The sequence below is a fragment of the Scardinius erythrophthalmus genome, assembly GCF_964197995.2.
Source record: "Scardinius erythrophthalmus genome assembly, chromosome: 10".
Taxonomy (NCBI): domain Eukaryota; kingdom Metazoa; phylum Chordata; class Actinopteri; order Cypriniformes; family Leuciscidae; genus Scardinius; species Scardinius erythrophthalmus.
In genome coordinates, this window is record NC_138230.1 from 11,725,734 (window position 1) to 11,750,766 (window position 25,033).

The 25,033-nt window shown below is 35.9% G+C and overlaps 1 protein-coding gene across 4 annotated transcripts in view; it reads left to right on the plus strand.

Moving 5' to 3' along the window:
* Window positions 1–25,033, plus strand: part of ppp1r1b (protein phosphatase 1, regulatory (inhibitor) subunit 1B) — a 29,777-nt gene that overhangs the window by 764 nt on the left and 3,980 nt on the right. Inside the window, exons 2-6 of one of the 4 annotated variants that reach the window (XM_081377364.1) lie at window positions 245–386; window positions 1,272–1,344; window positions 3,460–4,028; window positions 22,067–22,150; window positions 24,054–24,129. In XM_081377364.1, the coding sequence (XP_081233490.1) occupies window positions 3,915–4,028; window positions 22,067–22,150; window positions 24,054–24,129 (274 nt within the window). In that variant the 5' untranslated portion in view covers window positions 245–386; window positions 1,272–1,344; window positions 3,460–3,914. Of the gene's footprint in view, window positions 1–244; window positions 387–1,271; window positions 1,345–2,516; window positions 2,704–3,144; window positions 4,029–22,066; window positions 22,151–24,053; window positions 24,130–25,033 lie in introns of those variants that run through there. The other 3 variants (XM_081377367.1, XM_081377366.1, XM_081377365.1) reach the window with 3 other exon arrangements.

The window sequence follows — 25,033 nt, forward strand, 5'->3', positions numbered from 1 at the left end:
TTTTCTTTTGCAAGTTTTTGTAGTTTCTATGTAAATCTAACAGCTATAAAGGTAAATAAAAATACTTGAACGAATCAAAGTTAGAGGTAAATCTAACCTGTTTACTGTTGAGTATTTTATAATAAAGTAACAATAATTTTTACTTTGACCTAATGTACTAAAAGAGTAAAACCATTTATTTTATTTCAAAGTTAAATCTACGGAGTTTGTTTTAATCAAAAAGGTTATTTTCCTGTTCTTTCAGGCTGTTTCCCATGGATGCCAAATGGAGATTTAGGACTCTGGCATTAAGTGCATGGCTCAAATGGTCGCGGGGATTTAGGAAGGTCGAGACGTGCACTTGTCAGATTGCATCTGTGAGCTAATGCTGACAGATGCGTAAATATGTGAGTGAGAAAATTTGAGTGTTAAACCATCTGCAGAATGTGGCATTAAAAAAACAAGCTCAGTCTGAGTGATCCACAGCTGCTGACGTGGCCATTAGAATTCATACTGAATTTTTGGACTTTTTGGCTTGATTCCCACCGAACTTCAGGATTTGGGGAAGAAATTAAGTAGGAGAGCAGGGTATATATGTAACGTAGTTTTTTTGGTTTTTAATTATTTAGTCCGAAAATATTGAGGGCAAAGCTTTGAAATTTATTTTGTTAGTTAAAATTGAATTGACTGAAAAACTGAACTGAGCCAGATCAAAATTTTGTGGTGAGTTAGATTTTTTTTAAATGTTTTTAAAAGACGGAGAACATTATGGATTGTGATCGTATTAAACGGCTTCAAAAGGTAAATAGAAATGCCTTAGTAAATATAATTGTATATTTCAAAACTTTATTTTATTCAGAGTTTGTTATAAATGCTTTTTATTGTAGCAGGAATAACAAACCGAATCCATTTGAAGCTTCTGTTCATGTTTAAGTGTTTATATATCTGAAATGTTGTAGCAGTTTCACTCGTATCCTTTGGTCTCAGTAAAGAGAGATTAGAAGCAGGTCTAAAGTTGCGATGACAGTTTGATTAAAGCCATTTTTAGTCACTATTTTTGGTGCTCCGAGTAAATTTCAACTCTTAAATGAACAGTCATGCTGAGATAAACCAGATGAGCAGGCAGTGAGGAGATAAAAAATCATAAAATGTATAAAAGCTTGATTGAAAAGTTTGGAAAGTTTCTAAATTATTTGATCAGTGTCTGAGCACTAAATAAAGTTAGGTTTATGTTTCATTAATTTTTCCATCCGAAGTTGTACTCTAAAGTAAACCATGTTTTTTTCCACTAGGTGTCGCTAGTGAGTTTCTGTGCAGTGTACCTGTTTGTCATTGCAGTGTGAGAAGATCATCTTCTGCAGGACGGTTTGTATAACTTTTGGACATACAGTATGACTTGCAAAGGGTTGTTTTGCAATTGTTATTTTGAAAAGAAATACTTCAGGGACAGGCTACATAAACTGCTAAGACTAGTCTCACAAGTTAGTCATCTATTTTTTTTTTTTTTTTTTTTAGAAGTCAGTTACATAAAAATGTAGATTTGTCAAATTTAACTTAAGACTGGCTAACTGCTAGTTGGTTGCACTAGTTGTTAAAAAACAGTCTTAAAGGTGCAGTAAGCAATTACACTGTTGATATTTGAAGTCAACCCACACACACACCCCTCCCTTCATTGCTCCGCCCCCTAAATACACAAACACACAATGCAAGCGTGGATGTCTCTTTATCATATCAAAATAATGCTCCGTGAAAAATAAAGCGAAGATGTTGAATGAACCGCAAGGAAAAACAAAAAATGAGCATTCATTACACAAGAGTATATACAAGCAAGAGTTGGTTGTTGTCAGAAACTCCAGACAAACAATATCACTCAAAACTGTCTTGTTACTATAGGTAACATTACAACAACAGCATATCTTGATTCTGTGAAACAGAAAAACAGCAAAAACAATGCTACTTCCGTATGGACCAGAAGCAGTACAACCTCTGAGGCTACGTTTACACGGAAACGATCTGAAGAGAAAACGCAAAAGTGATCACTTTTTATTCTGCGTTTAGACGAGCGTTATTGGGGGGAAATCTGTGTGCATATGGTGACGCAAAAGTGTGTGAAATTCAGTGTAGTATGCAGTCCAGGCGGCTAGGTGGCAATGTGAAGCACTAATCGGTGCCTTCACTGTCTAGCAGACTTTTGCGTTTTTACCGTTTAGACGGAAACGCGACGGTGGAGCGTTTTTAAGATTTCCACTCTGGAGGGTGGTTTCACTTTTTTGCGTTTTTAAGCCCCAAAAACGCCGTCGCCGTCTAAACGAAAGGCACATCTGATAAAATATTTTTACGTTTTCACCCGCGAGCGTTCTCGCGAGTCTGCATCCGTTTTCAGGGCTTCCCGCTCAGGTCTCTTCAGCGCTGGAAAGCTTTTCTAATATTTACGTTGGTCCTAAAACTCTTGCCTGATCATTACCTTTCTTTTTCCAGTGATATTCCTCTGACCTTTTCTCTTTTGTAATGTCTCTCAGCCATCTCTCTTTCTACAGTCTTTCTTCAAATCTCCCCCTTGCTCATTCTCTCTCCTCCCCCATCATGACTGGACACGCCCCCTGCTGCTGATTGGCTGATTGGCTACAAGTGTGTTGTGCTGCTCGGTCCGATCCACTTTCAACAGCATTTCTCAGAAATAACTTTCTGTACCTTTAATGTCTGTGTTTGTGCAGCTGGCCCAAGGTGTGCATCTACATCACAAATCATTCATGTGTTGCTTTTCATTCATTGTGTTATTTTAGTGCTGTTTATAGACAGTAATAGTATTTATTTATATTTTGAATTCCAGTTCATTTTAAAAAATTTTCTTTTGTAATTTTTTTATTAGCTTTCATTTTTATTTTTGTTTGTTTCAGTAATGTTACAAGTTAAGCTTATTAATTTCAGTTTTTTTAAGCTTAAGATTTCTGTCTAAGATTTATATTCTATTTCAGTAAGCAATAACAATTTTTAATTGTTTTAGTTAACAATAACACTGAATGTCCCCTGATCTTTGACTTGAACTGCTAGCAGTTTGCCATTGTATGTTTTACATTTTTGCAGCAATATTTGAGAACCATTATTCACTCACAACAGGCCAAATATTATTTATATTGTGTTTTAGATATATTTTATACATACCGTGGCCCCAAAAAGTATTTAGACACAAAAGCTACATTTAAAAAAAAAAATCTGATTGGCATCATATTAGATACAATTATCAAACCAATTTATCTTCTTGAAGAAAGAGAGAAAGTCATACAGGTTTGGAACGACATGAGGGTGAGTAAATAATGACAGGATTTTTATTTTTGGGTGAACTGTCTCTTTAAGTTGGGGTCACTGTAGTTTTTATCAACATCAACACAGCTATTCAGATGTGGAAAACTGAAGTATGCATTGAAATTGGTAGCTGACATGAATTATTTGCCCTCTCTATATATTTCTCTTTCTCTCTAGTAATCTCCTATTCACAAATAGAGGCCAAAAGAGGCTCAGCCAGCTGGATGAGATTATCTTTTTTTTCTGATTAGAAATCAACGTCAGCACACCCCCTAAAACACGCAAGTGTACCATCCTCTCTCTGAGCTCCGCCTCTCTCTCTCTCCTTCCCTACGGCTGATATAAGGACGCCCACACCGACTCCAAACACTCTGAGAGGGAGAAAACCAGAGGTCACTGATAAGAGAAGGCAAAAAACAGGCCACCGGCATATCTGAGAGGCTCAGCAGAGAGACAAATCAGAGAAGACTACTATCAGTCAAGGAGAGAGGAGACAACACCACGAGCACTAAAGAAAGCTGTCCGGAGGACGCCACATGTGTGTGTGTGTGTGTGTGTGCATATGTATGTTGAGACAGGCATAGGTAGATTCCAGGGATATTTGTGAGACTGACAGAGGACACAGGCAGATCATGGATCCCTCGAGTCCCTCAGAGGGCCCCGTGGAACCCAAAGAAAGAAGGAAAATCCAATTCGCCGACCAAGCAACAGAACCGACCCAGCTGGACCCTCGGCAGGTTGAGATGGTACGACACACACACCTAGATGCTGACTGGTAGCAAAGACTCTTCTGAGCTACTTTATCCTAATGAAGCTGTTTAAAGTGACTTTAAAGTGTTAGTTTGTGTGATGGAGACTTTTGAAAATTATTATTGAATTATTATTATTATTATCTTGAACCTGTCAACAATATGCCTGGGTCATTTTTCAAGCCAAAATCAGATGAAAAAAATAAGAAAATAGGTTTTACTTTTAAAAAAAAATGAAGCTTATTTTTGGTCTATTTAAGTTTTTATTTATGCATTATGACGTTAGTTTTCTTGCTCTCATGACGTTAATGCAAAAATGTTTACTGCTGTGATGTGAAAGAAATTATATATTATTTAATTAGGGCAGTGACTATTTACACTAAGTGAAAATAGCGATAGATTCTATTTACCCTATGTAAAAATAGCAGTGTTTTCTTTGCAATAAGTGAAAAATGTAGTTATTACTATTTATACTTATAAGTAGTGGCAGATACTATTTGCTCCCCAGTGTTGTTGTACATTAAATGGTATGCAATAATATTTATATTTATTGAAATCATTAAATGGATGCCGGAAAATAAAGCCCTCTCTCTACCTAACCCTACCTGATAAATACTAAATTATTAAACACTAGTTAGAAACTTTATTTCCACTTTCCAATTATTTTCTTCATTTTTATTGAAAATAAATCCCTTTCCGATCTGATATGTGATGGGGGGAAAAAGAAGTAGAGCGAGTTCGGCAAAAGGCAGATTCGAACTCGGGATGATTTCATCAAAACTTTCTTCCAAACGCCTTACCTCTACACTATTTCTACTGTTCACAATCCAGCGTCTTCTGTAATTTTGTCTGGCCCAACCAGACGTCAGTGGGCGGAGTTAGTGTAAATAGCCTCTGCCAACAAGGCTGATTACAAGGCAATTACATTTTAGAAGAGTTTTAGAAGAATAATTTAATTTGAAATAATATATTTAGTTTTTCAGTGTTTTTTATTTATTTATGCCATTTACATTTTAAAAAAGCAACAAAAAATTTGAAAAGTAAAAATTGTAAACATGATATGATGATAAAATACTTTTTAAAAACAAATTAAAATGAATAAAAAAATGTTAAAGTAATGAGAATCTTATGATAATAATGGAAATTACAAAAAAAATAACACAAATACAGAAGAACTTATTATATAGTTACTTATTTTACTTCTAAAGTAAAATGATAAATAGAAAAATCTTATTTTACAGGAATGAGAAACTGATTATATGGAAATGTGCTTATTAAAACAATGTCCAGATGCAAAACAATCTTAATGGTCCAAAAAATAGGCTTCATTTTCTTTATGTAAAATTTTAATTTTGCGGTCAAATGTTACCTGGAGACATGTTTGCCCTACACACTTCACTGAGCACGCTCATTAAATGTGAAGTTTTAAGGCTATAAATTTGTCCTGGAAATGGTAAACAGTGTGTGACCTGGACTGGGGTGAGTTGATGTTCTGGATGCCATGACGTGGTTTTATTGCCTCTGCATGCACTGGGTAAATTGCACTGTGGTCATGTGCATGTTTCTAAGTCCGCTATTGATTTTAGCCTTCAGTTGTGTTGCACGTACATTTTTGAGATAAAGAGGTGAAACGATGGCTGTGAATTCGTCTTTTTCTGGATCTCTGATAGTGCAGATGCACTGTGTGTGTGTGTGTGTGTGTGTCGTCCTGGACCAGTTCCCCGTCCTGTTGGTGTTGTAATTTTAGTCTTAACAAAGTGGGTCGAGGAGCTGTTCTGTACTGCGCTGCAGCAGAGATAGGCCAGCGATTCTTCCTCAGGAGACACGAGTTAAAAAAAGTGAGAGTGAGGAAGAGAAAGACTGACGCTTCTGTGCTTCATAGCTGTTCACAAACATTTATGAACATGTTTAGATGGCAAAGGTATCCATTGTACAAATATTAAGATTCCTTCATCATTCACTCACCCCTACTGTGATTATTCTAAACAAATTTGACTTTCTGTCTTCTGTGAAACACAAGAAGTTTAAAAAAAATGTCCTGGCCACTTCAATCTTCAATCCACTCCCACTGCTAAAAACGACTGCTGTGCTATATTCTTTCAGCAAAACAGATGAGAAGTTGTCATTAAAATCATATGAATGTTCTTTTGAATTGTTCTTTTGAGTCTGTTGTTCATCTTCACAAAATTGGCCTGAATGATTTGTTTACAAACTGGACTGTTCATACGAATTTGAAAATTATGACGTTCACATTTTTGCAGACTCGTTCAGTAATTCTTTCTTTAATAGACAACAACTCCATTTATTGTGCACTTTGATACTTTGCAGACCTTTTACATTCACATACAGCTATTACACACTACATGAAAGGCAATATTGGGAAAAGGATAATAGGGGCACTTTAACTGGACTAGCATGTGTTGTGCCTGTTGGTGTCAGATTGAATGGATGGGTTGTATTTGGTTCTGGCAGGATATAGATCCATCTGATCATTTTGTCTTATCCTTTTTTAATCATATTTTGTAGCGAATGGAAACAGCCCAGCAGCGTCTGTGGAACAGCTTTTTGTTCTGGCTCTCTTCTAACTGAATCTTATGGCAATGTTTCAAATATTTCATTCATAGTTAATCAGATGTTCTCTATATTTTCTGTTTTGATCAAAAGTGATTCCATGTCAAACAATAGTGACAGTTAAGACAAAAGAATCATTTTCAAATAAATGCTGTTCTTTTGAAGAATCTTGAAAAAATACATCATGGTTTCCACAGAAATATGAAGCAGCACAACTGTTTTCAACATGAATAATAATAAATGTTTATTGAGCAGCAAATCATCATATGAGAATGATTTTTGAAGGATCATATGACACTGAAGACTGGAGTAATGATGCTGAAAATTCAGCTTTGCATCACAGGAATAAATTACATTTTTAAATACATTAAAATAGAATATGGTTATTTAAATTTTTTACTGTATTTTGATCAAATACAACACACACACACACACATATACACATATTTATATATATTTATATCATGGCTTGGTTGAATTCTAATGTAGAATGCGGTGTTATTTCTTGATAACAGACCGCTGCTGAGTATAACACACCATTGCCATGAAAAACAGAGCGTTGCTATGGACGCAGGATTCTAACTGTAGAGACGGAACAAACTATTTTCTTTAGCGTAAGCAATACAATCGTTTTTAAATCAATAAACTCCTTTTTAAATCAATATTTTGTGTCAAATTATTGATTTATTTGGTAGGCAGCCATGTGATAAGCGGGATTAATGTAGAGCGAGGCGGTTGTTATAGCGAATACAACCCGGCTGATTCAAGACCCCGACGCGATCAGCCTGTCGGGGTTGTATTCGCTATAACAACCGCCTCGCTCTACATTATCCCTTACACATATATATATATATATATATATATATATATATATATATATATATATATATATATATATATATATATATATATATATATATATATATATATAAAGTCTACAAACTTAATTCAAGATATATTCTCTGAAAATAAGTTTTTTTATAAAATAAGAGATAATTTTTGCTTCCAAAGTAATTTTATCTTTTTAAAATGTTTTTAATAATGATTAAAAACTAGAATACTTCAAGTGATTGTATTTCCATGGCAGATGAAACCATAAACCATACTCCATATGGCTGCATTGACACTGCAGGTCTTGATGGCCAATTCCGATCTGTTTGTTTTTTTGTTTCTGACGACCAGTTTACATCATCTTTTAAAAGTGACTCATATCCGATATCTGCATTTACACTATACACTTGGCAAAACAACCCAAGGTAGACGTACTGACCCAGAAAAATGTAGGCTGAAAAGAAAGTAAAAGCGGCGTGATTTGCAATGGACCCAGACGAAATGATAATAGAAGCTTTAAAGATCAGCAAAAGATCAGTCATGTGATCGTGGTTGGTGTCCACTGTCGCTTTCTCAATGACGTACGACTTGCATTGATGGGAATATCTGATCTGTCCGCTTACATGGCAGACGCAAATGCACGTATCCGATTCATATCAGATTTATTTCCACGAATGAATGAGGCCTGAAACTAATCTGATCTGAGAATATTGGGGATTCCATGTGCTTTTATCCCACTTACACATTCGTGGGTCAAATTGGAGGAAAAAATATGAATTGGGTCACTTGAACCATGTAATGTAAATGCGGCCTATGAGGACACCACAAAGGACTTGGGCAGGGTTACGTGCCACTTCTTATCTTCGTATATTAACAGAAATTAGGGTTGCTACTTCACCGTCCTAGTTTTTATAATTGCCTTCAAACCTTATGCTACTTTTGTAATAGGGACCTCTAAAGAACAGAGATCATTGAAGACATCAAGATATGAACTAGTGACACGCTTCAGTACTTTATAAACACCCGCATGTAACTTTATCTTTATCAAGATACACATTAGATGAAGTAGGCCTGATGCTGATCCAAACTATGTCCTCTATACACGGCAGCACAGTTTAACTTTAGATGTCCCAAAGGGGATAAAACACCCAGGGATCTTCATCAGCCTAGATCTGAAGTTCATTATGAGGCTGAAATGAACCTCTGTTACTCAAAATGAAAAACATTTGGATATATGGAAAAATTGATACCTAGTTTAGAGTAACATTAGTGTAAAAATGGACATGGCATCCTAGTTTACTACTAATTCAATGATGCCATGAGGACCAGTACTGTTTCTTGTTTTTTTGGCGATGGGGAGACGGCGCTAATTGTCACATGGGGAATTGTCATACAGTATAACAACATACCATATATACTGTGGCAACATGCCCTGCCATTGGGTTAAACTTGTTTAATGAAGTGTACTTTTCCTGGTCAATAATGGTGAAAATGTTTAATTGTGGTCAAGACTTTGGGTTTTGTCTCTATATAGAAACTAAGTAATTGAAATAAAAAGTGTGACAACTAGACCCAATCTCCTCCCTGTTTACACCTGGTATTAAGATGTGTTTTGGTCGATCGGATCACAAGGGGACAGGACTAAATACAGGTCTAAAACGTTTTGAGCTTGTCCACTTTCAAACACTTCCAGAGGTAGTTGAAAACCCATTCGCCATCCTTTTTTGTCCATTAGATCAAAAGATCTGAAAAAAGCCCATACATTCATAACCACTGTCCACGTAAACGACCACAGCTATATACACTCACCTAATGCCGAGTTCAGACTGCATGATTTTAGCCCCGATTTTGGCTCGCCGACAGGTTTTGAGAAATCGCCGACAAATGCCCAAAATCACAGGCAAATCGGTGCTCGTTCACGCGAGTGACAATCACGCAGTGTGAATGAGCAAAGACGCGATCTGAGAGAATCACAGACGAGTCGCCGACGCCCGTGAGATATTTGGCATGCTAAATATCTGGACCTGTCGGCGATTCAAAATCCTGCTGTGTGAAAGTGTTCTGACTGAAAACTACATCGGCGATGACCGACAGCCAATGAGAGAGCCAGATACAGAGCAGCGGGGAGTTCGGGGAGGAGTTATAGACCACAATATTAGTATTTTAATAGATATATTTACAATTATATCAAACAGAAACAAAGCACAAACATTTGCTTGACCAGCAGCAACAGCAGCACATTGCAACATTATTTATTTACCCCCAACTCTCTTTGCAGAACACACAGTCCTTGCTCCCCTTGTCTTCCCAGCCATTTCCTCACGCATGTTTTTCTTTTTCTCCTTTTCGCTGCAAATCAGTGCACAGACAATTTGGATCGCAAGCTTCTTGCAGGCTATTATTTTTAATAACAATTTCAAACTCGCGCGAGAACTGCGGTCTTACGCACGCGGATTTTGCGTTATTTCCTTATCACTTCTCGCGTGTGTTTGGTTGCGAAACGTAGTTTGCGGGCCAGACAGGAGTTGTCGGCGATTCTTCCTCCTGAAAGTCATGCAGTGTGAAACCTCCTGTCGCCGATGCATCGTGCAGTGTGAACACACCAGCAACTGAATGTTACCCTGGATAGTCATGCAGTGTGAAAAGAACAGTGACCCGACTACTTTGAAAATCGTGCAGTCTGAACTCGGCATAAAGGATTATTAGGAACACCCGTTCAATTTCTCATTAATGCAATTATCTAATCAACCAATCACATGGCAGTTGCTTCAATGCATTTAGGGGTGTGGTCCTGGTCAAGACAATCTCCTGAACTCCAAACTGAATGTCAGAATGGGAAAGAAAGGTGATTTAAGCAATTTTGAGCGTGGCATGGTTGTTGGTGCCAGACGGGCCGGTTAGAGTATTTCACAATCTGCTCAGTTACTGTTATTTTCACGCACAACCATTTATAGGGTTTACAAAGAATGGTGTGAAAAGGGAAAAACATCCAGTATGCGGCAGTCCTGTGGGCGAAAATGCCTTGTTGATGCTAGAGGTCAGAGGAGAATTGGCAGACTGATTCAAGCTGATAGAAGAGCAACTTTGACTGAAATAACCACTCGTTACAACCGAGGTATGCAGCAAAGCATTTGTGAAGCCACAACACACACAACCTTGAGGCGGATGGCCTACAACAGCAGAAGACCCCACCGGGTACCACTCATCTCCACTACAAATAGGAAAAAGGCTACAATTTGCACGAGCTCACCAGAATTGGACAGTTGGAGACTGGAAAAATGTTGCCTGGTCTGATGAGTCTCGATTTCTGTTGAGACATGGATCCATCATGCCTTGTTACCAATGTGCAGGCTGGTGGTGGTGGTGTAATGATGTGGGGGATGTTTTCTTGGCACACTTTAGGCCCCTTAGTGCCAATTGGGCATCGTTTAAATGCCACGGCCTACCTGAGCATTGTTTCTGACCATGTCCATCCCTTTATGACCACCATGTTCCCATCCTCTGATGGCTACTTCCAGCAGGATAATGCACCATGTCACAAAGCTCGAATCATTTCAAATTGGTTTCTTGAACATGACAATGAGTTCACTGTACTAAAATGGCCCCCACAGTCACCAGATCTCAACTCAATAGAGCATCTTTGGGATGTGGTGGAACGGGAGCTTCGTGCCCTGGATGTGCATCCCACAAATCTCCATCAACTGCAAGATGCTATCCTATCAATATGGGCCAACATTTCTAAAGAATGCTTTCAGCACCTTGTTGAATCAATGCCACGTAGAATTAAGGTAGTTCTGAAGGCGAAAGGGGGTCAAACACAGTATTAGCGTGGTGTTCCTAATAATCCTTTAGGTGAGTGTGTATATATATGAAATAGAGGGGCCCACCAACTATTAACTTAACACTGCTCCTATCTAAGTATATTTTCCAGTGTGTTGTCACAAACAATAAAGACCAGAATGAAATTTTTATATATTTATATAAATTGTTTGTTTTCGGTAGATCAGAAATCATAAACAGAACAAAGCATGAATATGAAAATGAAAATAAACCAGTACAGTAAGTCAAAGTAATATAGCAAATCTGCAAAGTAAATCTTAAGACAAAAAGTAATGAAATGACAAAAAATAAAGAAGCTTATATGATCAGTTCAGTTAAAAAATAAATATAAATGTCAATTATTATTTTTATAAGTCCCCCTGTGGTGAAAATCAAGTTTTTAATGTTGCTTATATGTCTATGTGGTGTTTGAAATGCGCTTCAAAACAAACCATGTGCAAATTCATAAGACAACACCATTGCTGAGTATTTTCTCCTTAAAAGTCCAGTGAACCAAAGACTCCAAAATGCGAATTCGACGGTGTTTCTTACGTCACAAACTTCCTTGTAAACAATCACGTCAACGTGCCGGCGGGCTTTGGCATATCATCTATGCTGTAACAAAGAAGTCTCCTCTGCTCACCAAGGTTGCATTTATCTGACCAAAAATACAGTAAAAACTGTAATATTGTGAAATATTATTATAATTTAAAAATAACTGTTTTCTATTTTAATGTATTTTAAAATGTAATTTATTCCTGTGATGAAAAGCTGAATTTTCAGCATCATTACTCCACATGATCATTCAGAAATCATTCTAATATGCTGATTTGGTGCAGAAACATTTCTTATTATTATCAATGTTGAGGCAGTTGTGCTGCTTAACTTTTTTTTTTATTTTTTTTTTCTGGAATACCGTGATGTCATATATTAATAATAATAATAATAATATATTTAAGCCAAGGATTCTGGAAAGAATGACCACAAGATTATTGTTTCTCTTGTGATTAATCTCTCCAAAGGTAAATGTCACTATCTCATTGTACGATAAAGACAGGCTGCTCTCTAATCCTGTGCTTCAAAATAAAGAGATGTAGTGTACAGTAGACACGTGACACGTGTCATTTCCCTCAGTATAGAGGGACTATAGATTGCTGTCAGACATTCATCTGATTGAGAATTGTTTTGCTCACAGGAGAAGAGTATTTATAATGACCTACTTATATGTGAACATTAGGGACATTTTGAGATTTATTGATCACTGGCTCTTTACCTATGACCTGACATCACCAGAGCCACTAGACAAGCTTGTAGATTTGAAAGACATCGAGGTATTGATCGAGGAACGTTCTGGATTCAGTACAACTCAAGCTTAGTTTCTGTGCCATGTTGAGTTCCACAAACGGACATTTCATTTTTAGACGGTTGCACGCATGTGGATGCATTTTAATATTTGTGATTTATTTATTTTTTGTTAGTTTTGAGTTTGTTGGTTTGATCTCTGTAAGAACAAACCCTTGACCTCAGGTCGCTTCAGGGGGATTGTCCCTATAATAAGTGGAATGCAAGTAAGCATCTGCAAATTTAGTAAACATCTCAGAGAAAACAGCATGTTCCAGCAAAATACACGAGACTTGTAGATAAAAAAAATAAAAAAAATCAGTTTTATTTTATAATAGACTGGATGTAGATTTTATTTTATTATTGTATTTTAGATTGTATAATAATCATAATATATTATTATAGGAATTTATAATACAATAAATGAAGAATTGAATGCAGTTTTGACAATGTATATTTTATAATAGATTGTATCATAATTGAATGAATGCATATTTTATATTATTTTATTTTATAATAGATTAGATGTAGATTTGAGAGAGAATGTAGATTTTTAGATTTTATAATAAATTATAATACATCATTATCTTAATTTATAATAGAACAAAGATTTTAATGTAGTTTTGACAATTTATATTTTATTTTCTTAATTTATAGAATTGATGCAGATTTTATTTTGTTTTATAATAGACAATGTAGATTTTTTTAGATTGTATAATAAATTATGATATATTTTATATATGTAATAATTTATCTTAATTTATAATAGAACAAAGATTTTAAAGTAGTATTGACCATTTATATTTTATTTTCTTAATTTATAGTAGAATTGATGTCGATTTTTTTGTTTTGTTTTATAATAGACAATGTAGATTTTATTTTATTTTAGATTGTATAATAGAATATTCTCTTAATTTATAGTAGAATGGATGTACATTTTATTTTATTCATTATTTTTTTAAATAATAGATTGGATGTAGGTTTTATTTTATAATAGAATGAATGCAGATTTTACTGGATATACTTCTTTATAAGTTTTTAAAGCATAATATCATAACCATAAAATCATAATTTATAATATCAGCATAACGATATGAGTAAAATGTTGACATAAATACAATTTCAATTTGAAAAATATGAATTTGAGATTGTCTTGGTACTTGGCGTGACTCATTTTGCATTAATGACAGCAGTACAAAAGGATTTGACAAAAAGATCATATTAGTGACCTAGAAATAGTTCAGACATATTATTTATTTATTTTATAACTTACCTCCAGTAACCTTCAGTTACTTCCGGATTTAAATGTTATTTTAAATCTGAGATTTCCAGCATGGTCTCAGACCCTAAATACAGTTTGAAGCTAAAAGCGAAAGGGCACATTATATATTACATAAGAAGACATGGCGAGCGCTTATATTATAAAGAGGTGATGACAGCGTCAGAGATTGAGATTATGTAATTTGAGCTGCACGAAACAGTCATTGAACTCTCACAATGGTGCAAGCTACGCTTCAGAGCCACTGACTGGAAATCTGCTGAAGTATTCCAGAAAAATATAGCCTTCTGGGACACGGGTGTAAAACGCTGCGTAAAAAGTTGCAAGACTCTGGATTTTACAGTTAATCCGCTATCTACACACAGAGACTCATTGACGTCGCAAGGTGACCTTTGGTGTGGTGTATGTTTGTGGGTAAACAGAAATGGGATTTTTATACTCGCAGTTCATACACACCATCAGATTCACTGCTGAATTGAGGCTGAAGTTCATGTCCAGGTTCATTTAGCAGACCCCTGCAAAAACATACTATGGTGCTATCGTGGTACTTTGCTACAGCTTATATAATTCATGCCATGGTAATCAATTATTAGCATGTTTTGTTTGTGATTTGTGAAGAACTAAAGGGGAACTTTATGAGAGCAATTTAATAAAACCTAGCTGACCGGTGTTAGACTTGAATTTCTAACCTCGATATGATATCTTGAAAAATATTGATATTTGACACAATTTTTGATACCATGGAGAAAACTGCAATATATACACTGCCATACAAATCATTTGTTACTATCTCATAATTTTTTGACAATTTGGGTAATTTTGTTCTAATAGCTTACACACAGCACAGGGAGGAATAGTTAAACTACATTAACAAAAAAAAAAGACAAGTAAACAGTCAGTAATAAAATAAGAACAAATTGCAAATGATAGCACAAATAAATACAATAGAATAGAGACAAAATAAATAAACATGGCTTTAATTTTACAGGTGGGTTTAACAGTAGTATTCAGGTAAGAAATACTACAGAAATTAAATAAAGTAATCAAGTAAAAAATGCAAAAATATGTAAATTTGTCTTTTGTTCATTGATTAACATGACAGACAGCATCAGGTTTATTAGGCTGCTGTCACTTTAAGAGCTAACGCACTAATCCAATATACTGTAACACAACAACATGCAATTTATTTTTCAACCATTTACCTTCCAAAACTGACTGTATTTACCCGAATACTCTGCGAGTCGGGCATTTTGACAACATTTTGTATGTATTTGACCGTTTAAGTGCAATAAGCCACAAATCTTATAAGAGCGCCACTTATATAGATCAGTGGTGCGCACGCTTTTGGTGTAAGTGTGAAACCTGCGGGAATGATAAAAATTTTGGCCAATACAAGCACTATTCAAGCAAATGAGATGAGTGAGAGGAAGCGGGTGTGTGTCAATTAGCTGTCGGAGAGAAGAGTGTGTAGTTTCGTATACTGCAGAAAAGAAAAAAGGAAAACCGTTTCAGATATTTCAGTATCGATACATATCGAAATGTCAATGTTTTTGACAACTAGTTGCAGTAAATTAAGCCACAAAATCTATTTTTGTTTAAATAATTGTGTGGCTTAATTTACTGTAATCATAATGTACATCATGATTTATAAGCAGCTAGGTTGTTGCTTGCTTTTGGTTTCTTAAAATCAGCCTACAAACCGTGAGAGTGTTTCTAGTCTGCAATGCTCAAAATGTTGGAACTGTTTATGTAAAACATAAAATAAAAATTTTAACAGAACCTGAGGGAAAGAGGGACTCGTAATATCATAAAAGCAAATACATCTGGGAAACAGGACTTTCCGCTTGCATTGAAAATGCTGCTATCTGTCATTATCACAACTGTTTTGATAAAAAAAAGTACTTGAGTTCTTTTATGTGTACAAATTTGTGGCCGATATTGTCCTCTGGGGTATTTTTGGTCTTTTCCTTAGTATAATGATGTCTTGTGACTTTACAAATAATACTCTTCTTTTTTTTCTTTTTTTTTTATGAAATGGCTGCATCAACTCACAAACAACTGTTAAGTTTACAGACAAAACATCAACTGTCAGCCATCAAACTGCCAGACAAAACATCAGGAGTTCAAAGAATGAAATGAACTAGATGTTTGGTGTGAATGGTCGCCTCTGTGTTACTATGCAGTCACTACATTCTGTGTGGTTTTTACTGTTGCTAGGTGTTTGCTAAGGCATTGCTTACTGACCTTATTCTGCTAGTAGTTGCATTTTTCAAAGGACTCATGACAACAGCTGATGCACATTAAGTTCTTACAAAAAAAACAAAACAAAAATCATGAATATCTAGTTTACTTGCTTGCCTCAGATAAAACTGTCAAATACAGTGATTATATCCTCCTCTAAAGAGCTTGTTTTATCAACCCAGGACCTTATAAATATGACCTTGTCTCCAGGCAAACTGATACTCTTGGAATTTATGTAAAGTCACCCGGCCTGATTAGAATTTAGTCTGTAATATGCAATAGAGAGTCAATGAACAGACAGACTGTGGACTGTCATCTGAGGCTGAGACTAGGAACTATTGAATAGTGCAGCAGGGACACACGCATGACAGTTTTGTTATGAGAACATAATACCGACACAGCCAATTAGGTCAAATGCAAATGAACATCCACCAATGAAAAAGGCTGGAGATGGAAAAGTTTACAAATTGCACAACTTATTTTTCTGTGTGAAATGGCTGACTATCTTTTATGTTGGTTGGCAACTGTTTGGGAAAGTTACTTTTATTAGTAATGCGTATACAATAACTCTCTAACTTTTTTTTTTTAAAAGTTACTTTTTATGGAAAGTAATGCATTACATAAATTTGGTGTTGCTTTTTCTAATCTGGGCTGGGCTTGCTTGTTTTGTTTTTTGAAAACAACAAAGTGAAATGAATAAACCTCAGTTTGAAGGAAATGCAAATTCATGCCTGTACAGTAGAGGGCGCAGCTCAAACTAACTTTTCAGCTGTGCTGCCATTTTGCATTTCAGCCATAGACTGTAAAAAAAAAGATTTCAGTAGAATAGTACACATGAGAAGAAAGTTCAATATTTACTTAAGCAATAAAAAAAAAAAAATATGATGTGATGTTTATCTAAAGTCATTTTGTGCTTAGAATGCATTTCAACTTTTTATTCATTTTGAGGAATACTGCAAGTGAGATAAATAAATGCATGCTCACATTTAGTCTAAAACTACAATGACCATCATCTTTATACACAGCGCACACAACGCCTCTGCACTTACTTTGAGTTCTCCCAACATGGGGACAGGAGCGCTGTCAGTCAATAAATGGAAGAACAAAGTAACTTGCGTTACTTATTTGAAAAAGAAACTGTAAATTTAAAAGTAATGCATTACTTTACTAGTAACTTGAAAAACGTAATCTGCTTACGTAACTGACATTACTTGAAATGCATTACCCCAACACTGATTGGCAATTATATATGTATATATATATGGGATATGTAATGGGAAAACGTGGTGAAAAAAAAGTGCTATGATGTAAAATATTCATGTAACTTTACCTAGACTGCATTCAGTTCTGAGAAAAACTTTAATAAGACATTATCTAGATTTCTGCATGATTGGTGCCAATATTGTGCTTTTCATCAAAGTTGGTTGTAGCAAACAACACAAAAGACGTTTGATAGTGTTTCTGTTTCACCCTTACAATGCCACACTTCACTGAACAAATGTTAATTTTTACGAAGGCCATCAAGCTTCACATTGCAGAGGAAGATTTGCCACTGAACACTTTGTTTTCTCCAGAGCACTGTGAACTCCGCTCTAGTACATCCAGGTAGTCTTTTGGAAAGTTCAAAGGGACGGCTTTCTAGTTTGGAGAGCTTGTTGGTAACATTCAAAACTTAACTCTTATTCACAGTTTTTCATTATGTAGTTCATTAACATATACCGGTATGTAGTGCAAAATAAGCCAGTAGAACTTTAGATGTTTCTACACTCTTAAAAATAAAGGTTCCAATTAGAACCGAGGAAAAAAGGTCAAATTCTACTGGAGAACCTTTTTTAAGGTCTACAAAGAACATTTTGTTCTTAAGTTCATCAGAAACCATTTATGTTATGCAAATTCTTAAAAAAATAAAAAGACCTATTGACATAGGTGGTTCCAAGAAGATCCATGGAGCCTTTCCATTGAACAAAAAGGTTCTTTATAGTGGAAAGGTTCATTAGATTTTTAAAGTTTTCTTTACATTAAGAAAAATGGTTCTTCACTGTAAGTTTTTTGGGGAATCCAGAATGGTTCTATTCTGTGGCATCGCTGTGTAAACCCCCAAGACATTGTCAAGAATTTGTTTTGATCTCCTTTCCTAAATGAAAATGGTTCTTGATGAAAAGAGCCTAAGGTGTTGAAAAGAATCACTGAATAATCTAATTTTTTTAAGGTGAAAGTTTGCACTAATCTTAAGGCCCGGGTATACTTAATTTTCCGCGCTCCATTCTGTCTCGCGCACAATTGAGTACGCAGGCATTTCAAAGTATACTCCTTTAGCCGTGAGTGCAGAAAGACGATTTTGTTTTTAAGCGCTCAAGTCACTCCCATGTGCGCTGTTGAACGCAAAAATTGGACTGCACGTGGACCCTCCTGATGATATAAATTACATCACACTGTGAAGTATACTTTGATCATCAGAGTTTAGCTCCAACCTTGATCAAACTCACACTGTAACTTTCTAGTAATCCTGAAGGCCTTGATTAGCTTGTTCAGGTGTGATTGATTAAGGTTGGAGCTAAACTTGAGCTGTCTCTCATTTTGAAGTCTTCGTCCTCCGTAGCTCGCATTTGTTCACCGCATAAGTCATCATTACTTTACTGAAATGAAGCAGCCTCAATGCCGTATTTGAGCGACGAATGTGACCTCCTAAATGAGAGAGGGCCAGAGTTGAGAATCCCTGGGTTAAAGGAAGTCCTTGTGTAATCCTTTAAAGTTTCTGTTCTCCTTCGAAGATTCCTCCGAAATCTAATCAGGTGTTCTTTTTGTAAAGACATTTACTTTTGATCAGTGCATTTCACATGGGTTTTGTTTGGGGTCAAACGCACTGAACTCATTTATCTTATTTTCATCAGACTGACTTTAACTGTTTGTGAAATTTTATTTATCTATAGTTAAACTGAAAATGAAAGATACTTTATCGTCCATAAATGTAATTTTTATTGGACTTCATTGTGATGCTCACATAAACTGTGAGCATCTCCTGTTCTCTTTTGGTGAACTATTGCTTATAATTTAAGTTAGGAATTGGTAGGTTTTAGTCAAGATTTTGCCATGATGTGGGTTGTTTTCCTGGCAGAGTTCCTAGAAGACTAATAGATTAGTTGAGGAAGAGCTCTTTTCTTGAGATCATTATTCACTCAGTTCTCTTGTGTATTTTTGAGCTTTGTTGTACTGTAGACTCACTTTTTCCATTTGTGTCCTGCACTGTTTGGCAGATTTGTATGAATGTTCTTTGTTCATGGAGTGTTGAGTAGAGGAAATCGAAAGGGTTTGAGTGGAGGGAGGCAGCAGATGCAGTTCTCCGAATCTCATTTTTTTTGGCCAAGATGTCACACATGCAATGACACATATTCAAAGTGTCCTCATTAAAACCGAAAACAGGTTCAATCTAGAACGGTTTCCCAAATGGGGATATTGCTGGGGGTTTGTAATAGTTTGTGATGGAAATGAATTACAAATAAATGCAAATAAAATACAATAAATAGTAATGTAACGTGTATTATCTTAAAAATAAATTAATGCGAAAAGGGTCATTTGTGACCTGATCCAGCAAAATGAGTCACAGTGACCCAAATTTCAAAATTGAGATTTTGGTATTAATGGTAAGAGGAGACCATAAGCTTTCAAATGATATCCTAGTCAAAGTCATACATTGAATGGTTGTTAAGATATACACATTTGAATTATGGTCGTCTGACCTCTTATTTCAATTAAAAACCTGAGAAAATCGCTTTTAAAGTTTTTTGCCCGTTTTTTGTTGATATCTTTCAAAATCCATTGCATTTAAAGGGATAAACTATTTATTGTACAGCTTAATGTGACCAAAGACATTAATATATGCTATTAAACCAGGCTGAAGCTCAAATTATTTTAAAGTTTTTTTTTTATAAATAATTTAAAAGGCACTTTTACAAGCATTGACTAAAATCAGAAAGATTGATCAGAGGTGCTACAGTTTTCCTTGAGAGAGGTTGTGTGTGTGTGTGTGTGTGTGTGTGTGTGTGTGTGTGTGTGTGTGTGTGTGTGTGTGTGTGTGTGTGTGAGAGAGAGAGAGTGTGAGAGAGAGAGAGAGAGAGAGAGAGAGAGAGAGTGCGAGAGGCAGAGAGACAAGGAAACAGAGAACAAATAATGTTAGCCTATGCAATCGTCTTTGTGTAGGCTAGTTGACAATAACAGTGTAACAAATTCATAACGGAGATACCAACAGTTAAATATTGGGTTAAAATAAATCAAACACATTGTAATGGATTATCCTTGCAGAAAAATACACACACACAATAACTGCACTCACTCACATCCATACACGATAAATACCACAGGGCTGTCACTTTCACTGTCGCTGTCATCAGAGGATGACACGTCTCCAGATCCAAAAAATCACTGACTAGCCTTAGCCACTCTTGCTGACCCGCAGCAGAGCTTAGGTTAGAAGCCTCTAGTGAGTTCAACGCTTTTGGCGACTTTTTGGTGACTTTGCTCTCTTTTGACAGCGACATTTCTCAAATTAATAATATTTAATCTTTCTGAGGAGATCTGCTAGCTTGTTTACACAGAGCGCTGCGAGTCTGACAGGAGGATGGCTGGACCAATCGCGTGCCGATCAGTCGAATCGGGGCTTCCCATTGACAAATGATCAGCGTTTGTGTACATTTCTAAGCTTTTTGATTGGTTCTATACAACGTGAAACACCATATAGAGAGCCTAAGTCCCGCCCCTCCGCTTCCGGCTCATGGGACCTTACTTCGGAAAAAATATGTATGGAAGTCAATGGCGAGAGATAACTTATCTTTTTATTCCGTCTGAACTGTGCCCTGAACTACACATATGATGTTTGTCAATTTAAAAGGTAATTATGAAAGTCAAGAAAGTCGCAGTTTGTCATAAAACAGAAGAGTAACGTTTAGTTTTATGTGAAAATCGCTCAATGAACTACATCTCTCGTCTCGCACTATGTACGTCACAAGATCCGTTGCTCGTATGTGTGTATTCTGGCTCAAAACACTCAGGCATGACGGCGTAACGTTACGATTATAATGTAAGACTATAGAAAAAAATGACAGACGTTAGCTTCAGTAAAGTTAGCTTCATTCATTGAGAGAAAAGGTATGACGTCGCATGTGCGCCTTCTGGGTTTGTAGTCTTTCTAATTACGTATTTTCACAGTCTTATACCTCAGCAGTTTTACATCAAGCTGCGACTTTCTTGACTTTAAAATGTATCTTTTAAATTGACAAACATCATATGTGTAAATCAGGGCACAATTCAAACGAGATCAAAATATTTGTTGTCTCTCGCCATTGACTACCATACAATATTTTTCCGAAATAAGGTCCCATGGTGGTCGACCGGAAGGGGAGGGACTTAGGCTCTCTATTTGGAGAGCAGAGACGTTTGAGGGGATTCCCGGGAAATGCTCAGAGGTGACGAGAGGAGTTGAGAAAAGCTAACGTTATATTCATTTCCGGCGAATTTAGTAAAACTTTGTAAATTTAATAGTCATTTAAATACCTTTACTCAATTATCTGGACTATGAAACTTCAGGAGATTATTTTTGAATGTCTGTTCTTTGAAATTTAGCAAAAAAAATTTTTTTTTTTTTAAATCTATTATTTCATTGTTTTTCCACATAATCGGCCCGTATCTTAAAATGGAACGTTGCGACTTCCGACTCATTTCGCCAGATCGGGTCACATTTAATAGTAACAAGATTAGACAAATAGCAAAAAAAATACATCAAGTTAATATGAATCGATGTTGAGAAATGAATTATAATATAGCAGGGAGGCTGGCCCTGTTATAATTTTACTGTTAATCACTGTGGATAAAAACTGACTACTCACTCATACTTGTGCAAAGTGTGTTTTTGTTTTATTTTCTATTTTTCTTTAACAATTCTCTGCTGCTTGACTTTCAGATTCGCCGAAGAAGACCCACACCTGCCACGTTGTTCAAAGTAGCAGACCAAACATCTCCTGAGGATGACATCTCCAGCCATCAGGTACCACATTGAATGAAAAATGCTGAATCTAGCTTTGTTGTATGCATAATATTTTCGGCAATAACTTCCCATACAAAATACTGTGGATAAGTGATGATATTGTAGTAATTCAGTGGTATCTCCATTTTACATGATAAATAATACCATTGTAAAATATGGAGCCCCTAAAAGCACAGTGATGGAAAATATATATAGTTCTTGCTGCTTTATTCTTGCTGTTGTTTATGCATTTACAATATTTTAAAAAAAAAATTAAATGTTCATCTTCAGCTTAATAATAATTGACCATAATTTAATTTAAATGATTAATTATTATTGCAAATATTAATTATAAAACTATTATATGCAAATATTAATTATAAAACTATTATATACATACAGTACAATCATTTAATAATAAAACAATAATAATTTATATATTTTTTTAATGATTTTGCATCTTGTTTGACCTACAATCGTAACCTAATTATTATTCAACCCCCATTGCAAATCAGGTTTATTGGCAAAATGTAAAGACTTTCAGCTGTTTGCAATGAATCTTTAGTAGTTAGTAGAACACCATTTTGCTGTTATGACCTGCAGCAAACGAGATGTATAACCCGACACCAGCTTCTGGCAGCGTTTCAGAGGAACCTTAGCTCATTCCTCCTGAGCAATGGCCTTCAGTTCAGTAATATTCTTGGGTTTGCGTGCTGCAACCGCCATCTTCAAATCCCACCAGAGATTTTCTACTGGGTTCAAATCGGGTGACTGTGATGGCCACTGAAGAATCTTCCAGGACTTCTCCTGCAACCAAGCCTTGGTGGAATTTGAGGTATGCTTGGGATCATTGTCCTGTTGGAAATTCCAATGACGCCCAAGATTCAGCTTCCTCACTGACGGCATGAAGTTTTCACCTAGGATTTCCTGATTTTTCAATGAATCCATCTTGCCTTCCACACGCTGCCGGTTTCCAGTGCCAGAGGGTGCAAAGCAGCCCCAGAGCATCACGGAGCCCAAACATGCTTAACTGTTGGCAGAGTGCTCTTTTCAGCATATGCTGCATTCTTCCTCCAGACATACCGCTGATCCATAGGGCTGAAAAGTTCCAGTTTTGTTTCATTACTCTACAGAACACAATCCCAAAACTTCTTTGGCTTATTTATATGATTTTGAGCACTTTTCTTGTGCTTTTGGGTCAGTAGTGGGGAGTTCTAGCATGTGTACGCGCCTTACTGTGCAAGCTGAAACCTGTTGAGAAGTCTTGCTGCAGTCACTCGAGGGTTTTTCTGAACCTGCCTTCTAAAAAATCAGGTTACAGCCGTTGACAGCTTCCTTTTTCTGTCCCGTCCAGGTGGTGTAACTGTTCCTTTAACATTGAACTTGTGAACTATGCTTCCAACGGTGTCTCTAGGAACATTTAGTGCCTTCACTATCTTTTTGTATCCTGTTCCTTGTTTGCGAAGGGCGATGATATCTTCTCTTAACCTTTTGGACAATTCTTTTGACTAGCCATATTTCTAACATGCAGTCAAATGTGACACTCAACAAACCTAGCCAGTTCAGATATTTCATGTTCTAGCTCAAGCACACCTGGTGCAACTAATGAAGCCCTTGAGTAGTTGCATCAAGTGTGCTTGAAACAACACCTGTTTTGCAGATTTGTGCTGTTGTGAGGGATTCTGTTCAGGGGGTTGAATGATTTTGAGACTGCAAAAGTCATTAAAAGTTGCATTTTCAGTTCAATTTGGGGAAACTACTTTTGTTATTTTGAGATATTACTTTTGTTTGATTTGTTCATTGCAAACAGCTGAAAGTCTATATATTTTGCCAATTAACCTTATTTGCAATAGCAGTTGAATAATTTACATTACAACTACTCTGTGTTGATACTGTAATTTATTGACATTGAAACTATCTTCAGTGGGTTGTAGGAGAAAATGGAGTCCTCAAGCCAAAAAGAATCAACCCAAATATCTACCAGCCACCATCATTAAAAGGTAAAAGCCTGTAGTTTTGCATTCTGTAGATTATTTATTTATATATATATATATATATATATATATATATATATATATATATATTGTTCCAAAGACTTTCCTGCACTGTTCCGGATCTGGGTTTAAAAACTCTCCCAAGCTGCAAGTCTGTTTTTCCCATTTTACCGTGTGTGTGTGTGTAAGATTAGAGATGGTGACAGCTGTGATGGGTGTGAGTCTGTGCTGCTCTGGATCATCCTGGATTACAGCAGATAGCATACAGCTGCAAACACACACACACAGTTTTAGAGGACAGACGTCCATCAGAAGCATTTGCCATCGGATCAGTGCACTACAAAGATTGTGACCCACTGAGGACAATCTCGATTACTAGATTATGTCAACATAACGGTGCTGCTGTTTTCGTCTTTGGCTTAGTTTAGAACTATTTTCATTGATGGAGCAAAATAAAATAACTGCGTATTTTGTCTAAATTGTCACTTAGTGATATGAACTCATTGTTTATAGCAAAATCCATTTGAAATTCAAGGCAATATTAAGTTTGACAGCACTCCTTGTCTAATATTGCTTAATTCTCATTTGACCCGACATTTTTCACTTATGAAATTATATGAAAAACATCAAAAGTTTTAAAATGGAACAAATGTAAACATTCTGCAAAAAAAAAAAAATAAAAAAAAATCTCATGATGAAATGAGTTTGTTCTATTGAAAAAAAAGGGAAGCAAAGATAGCAATCCATTACTGTAATATTGTCTCTGAATGTGCGTTTTGTGAAACGTTTATTTGCAGAAAGACAGGCAGGTGGCTTATCCCTGTCCATACATGTCCTGTCATTGCAGCATAAATGAAACCCTTTCCAGTCGGCATGGTGCAGAAGTCTTGTTAAAATAATAGAGACCCTG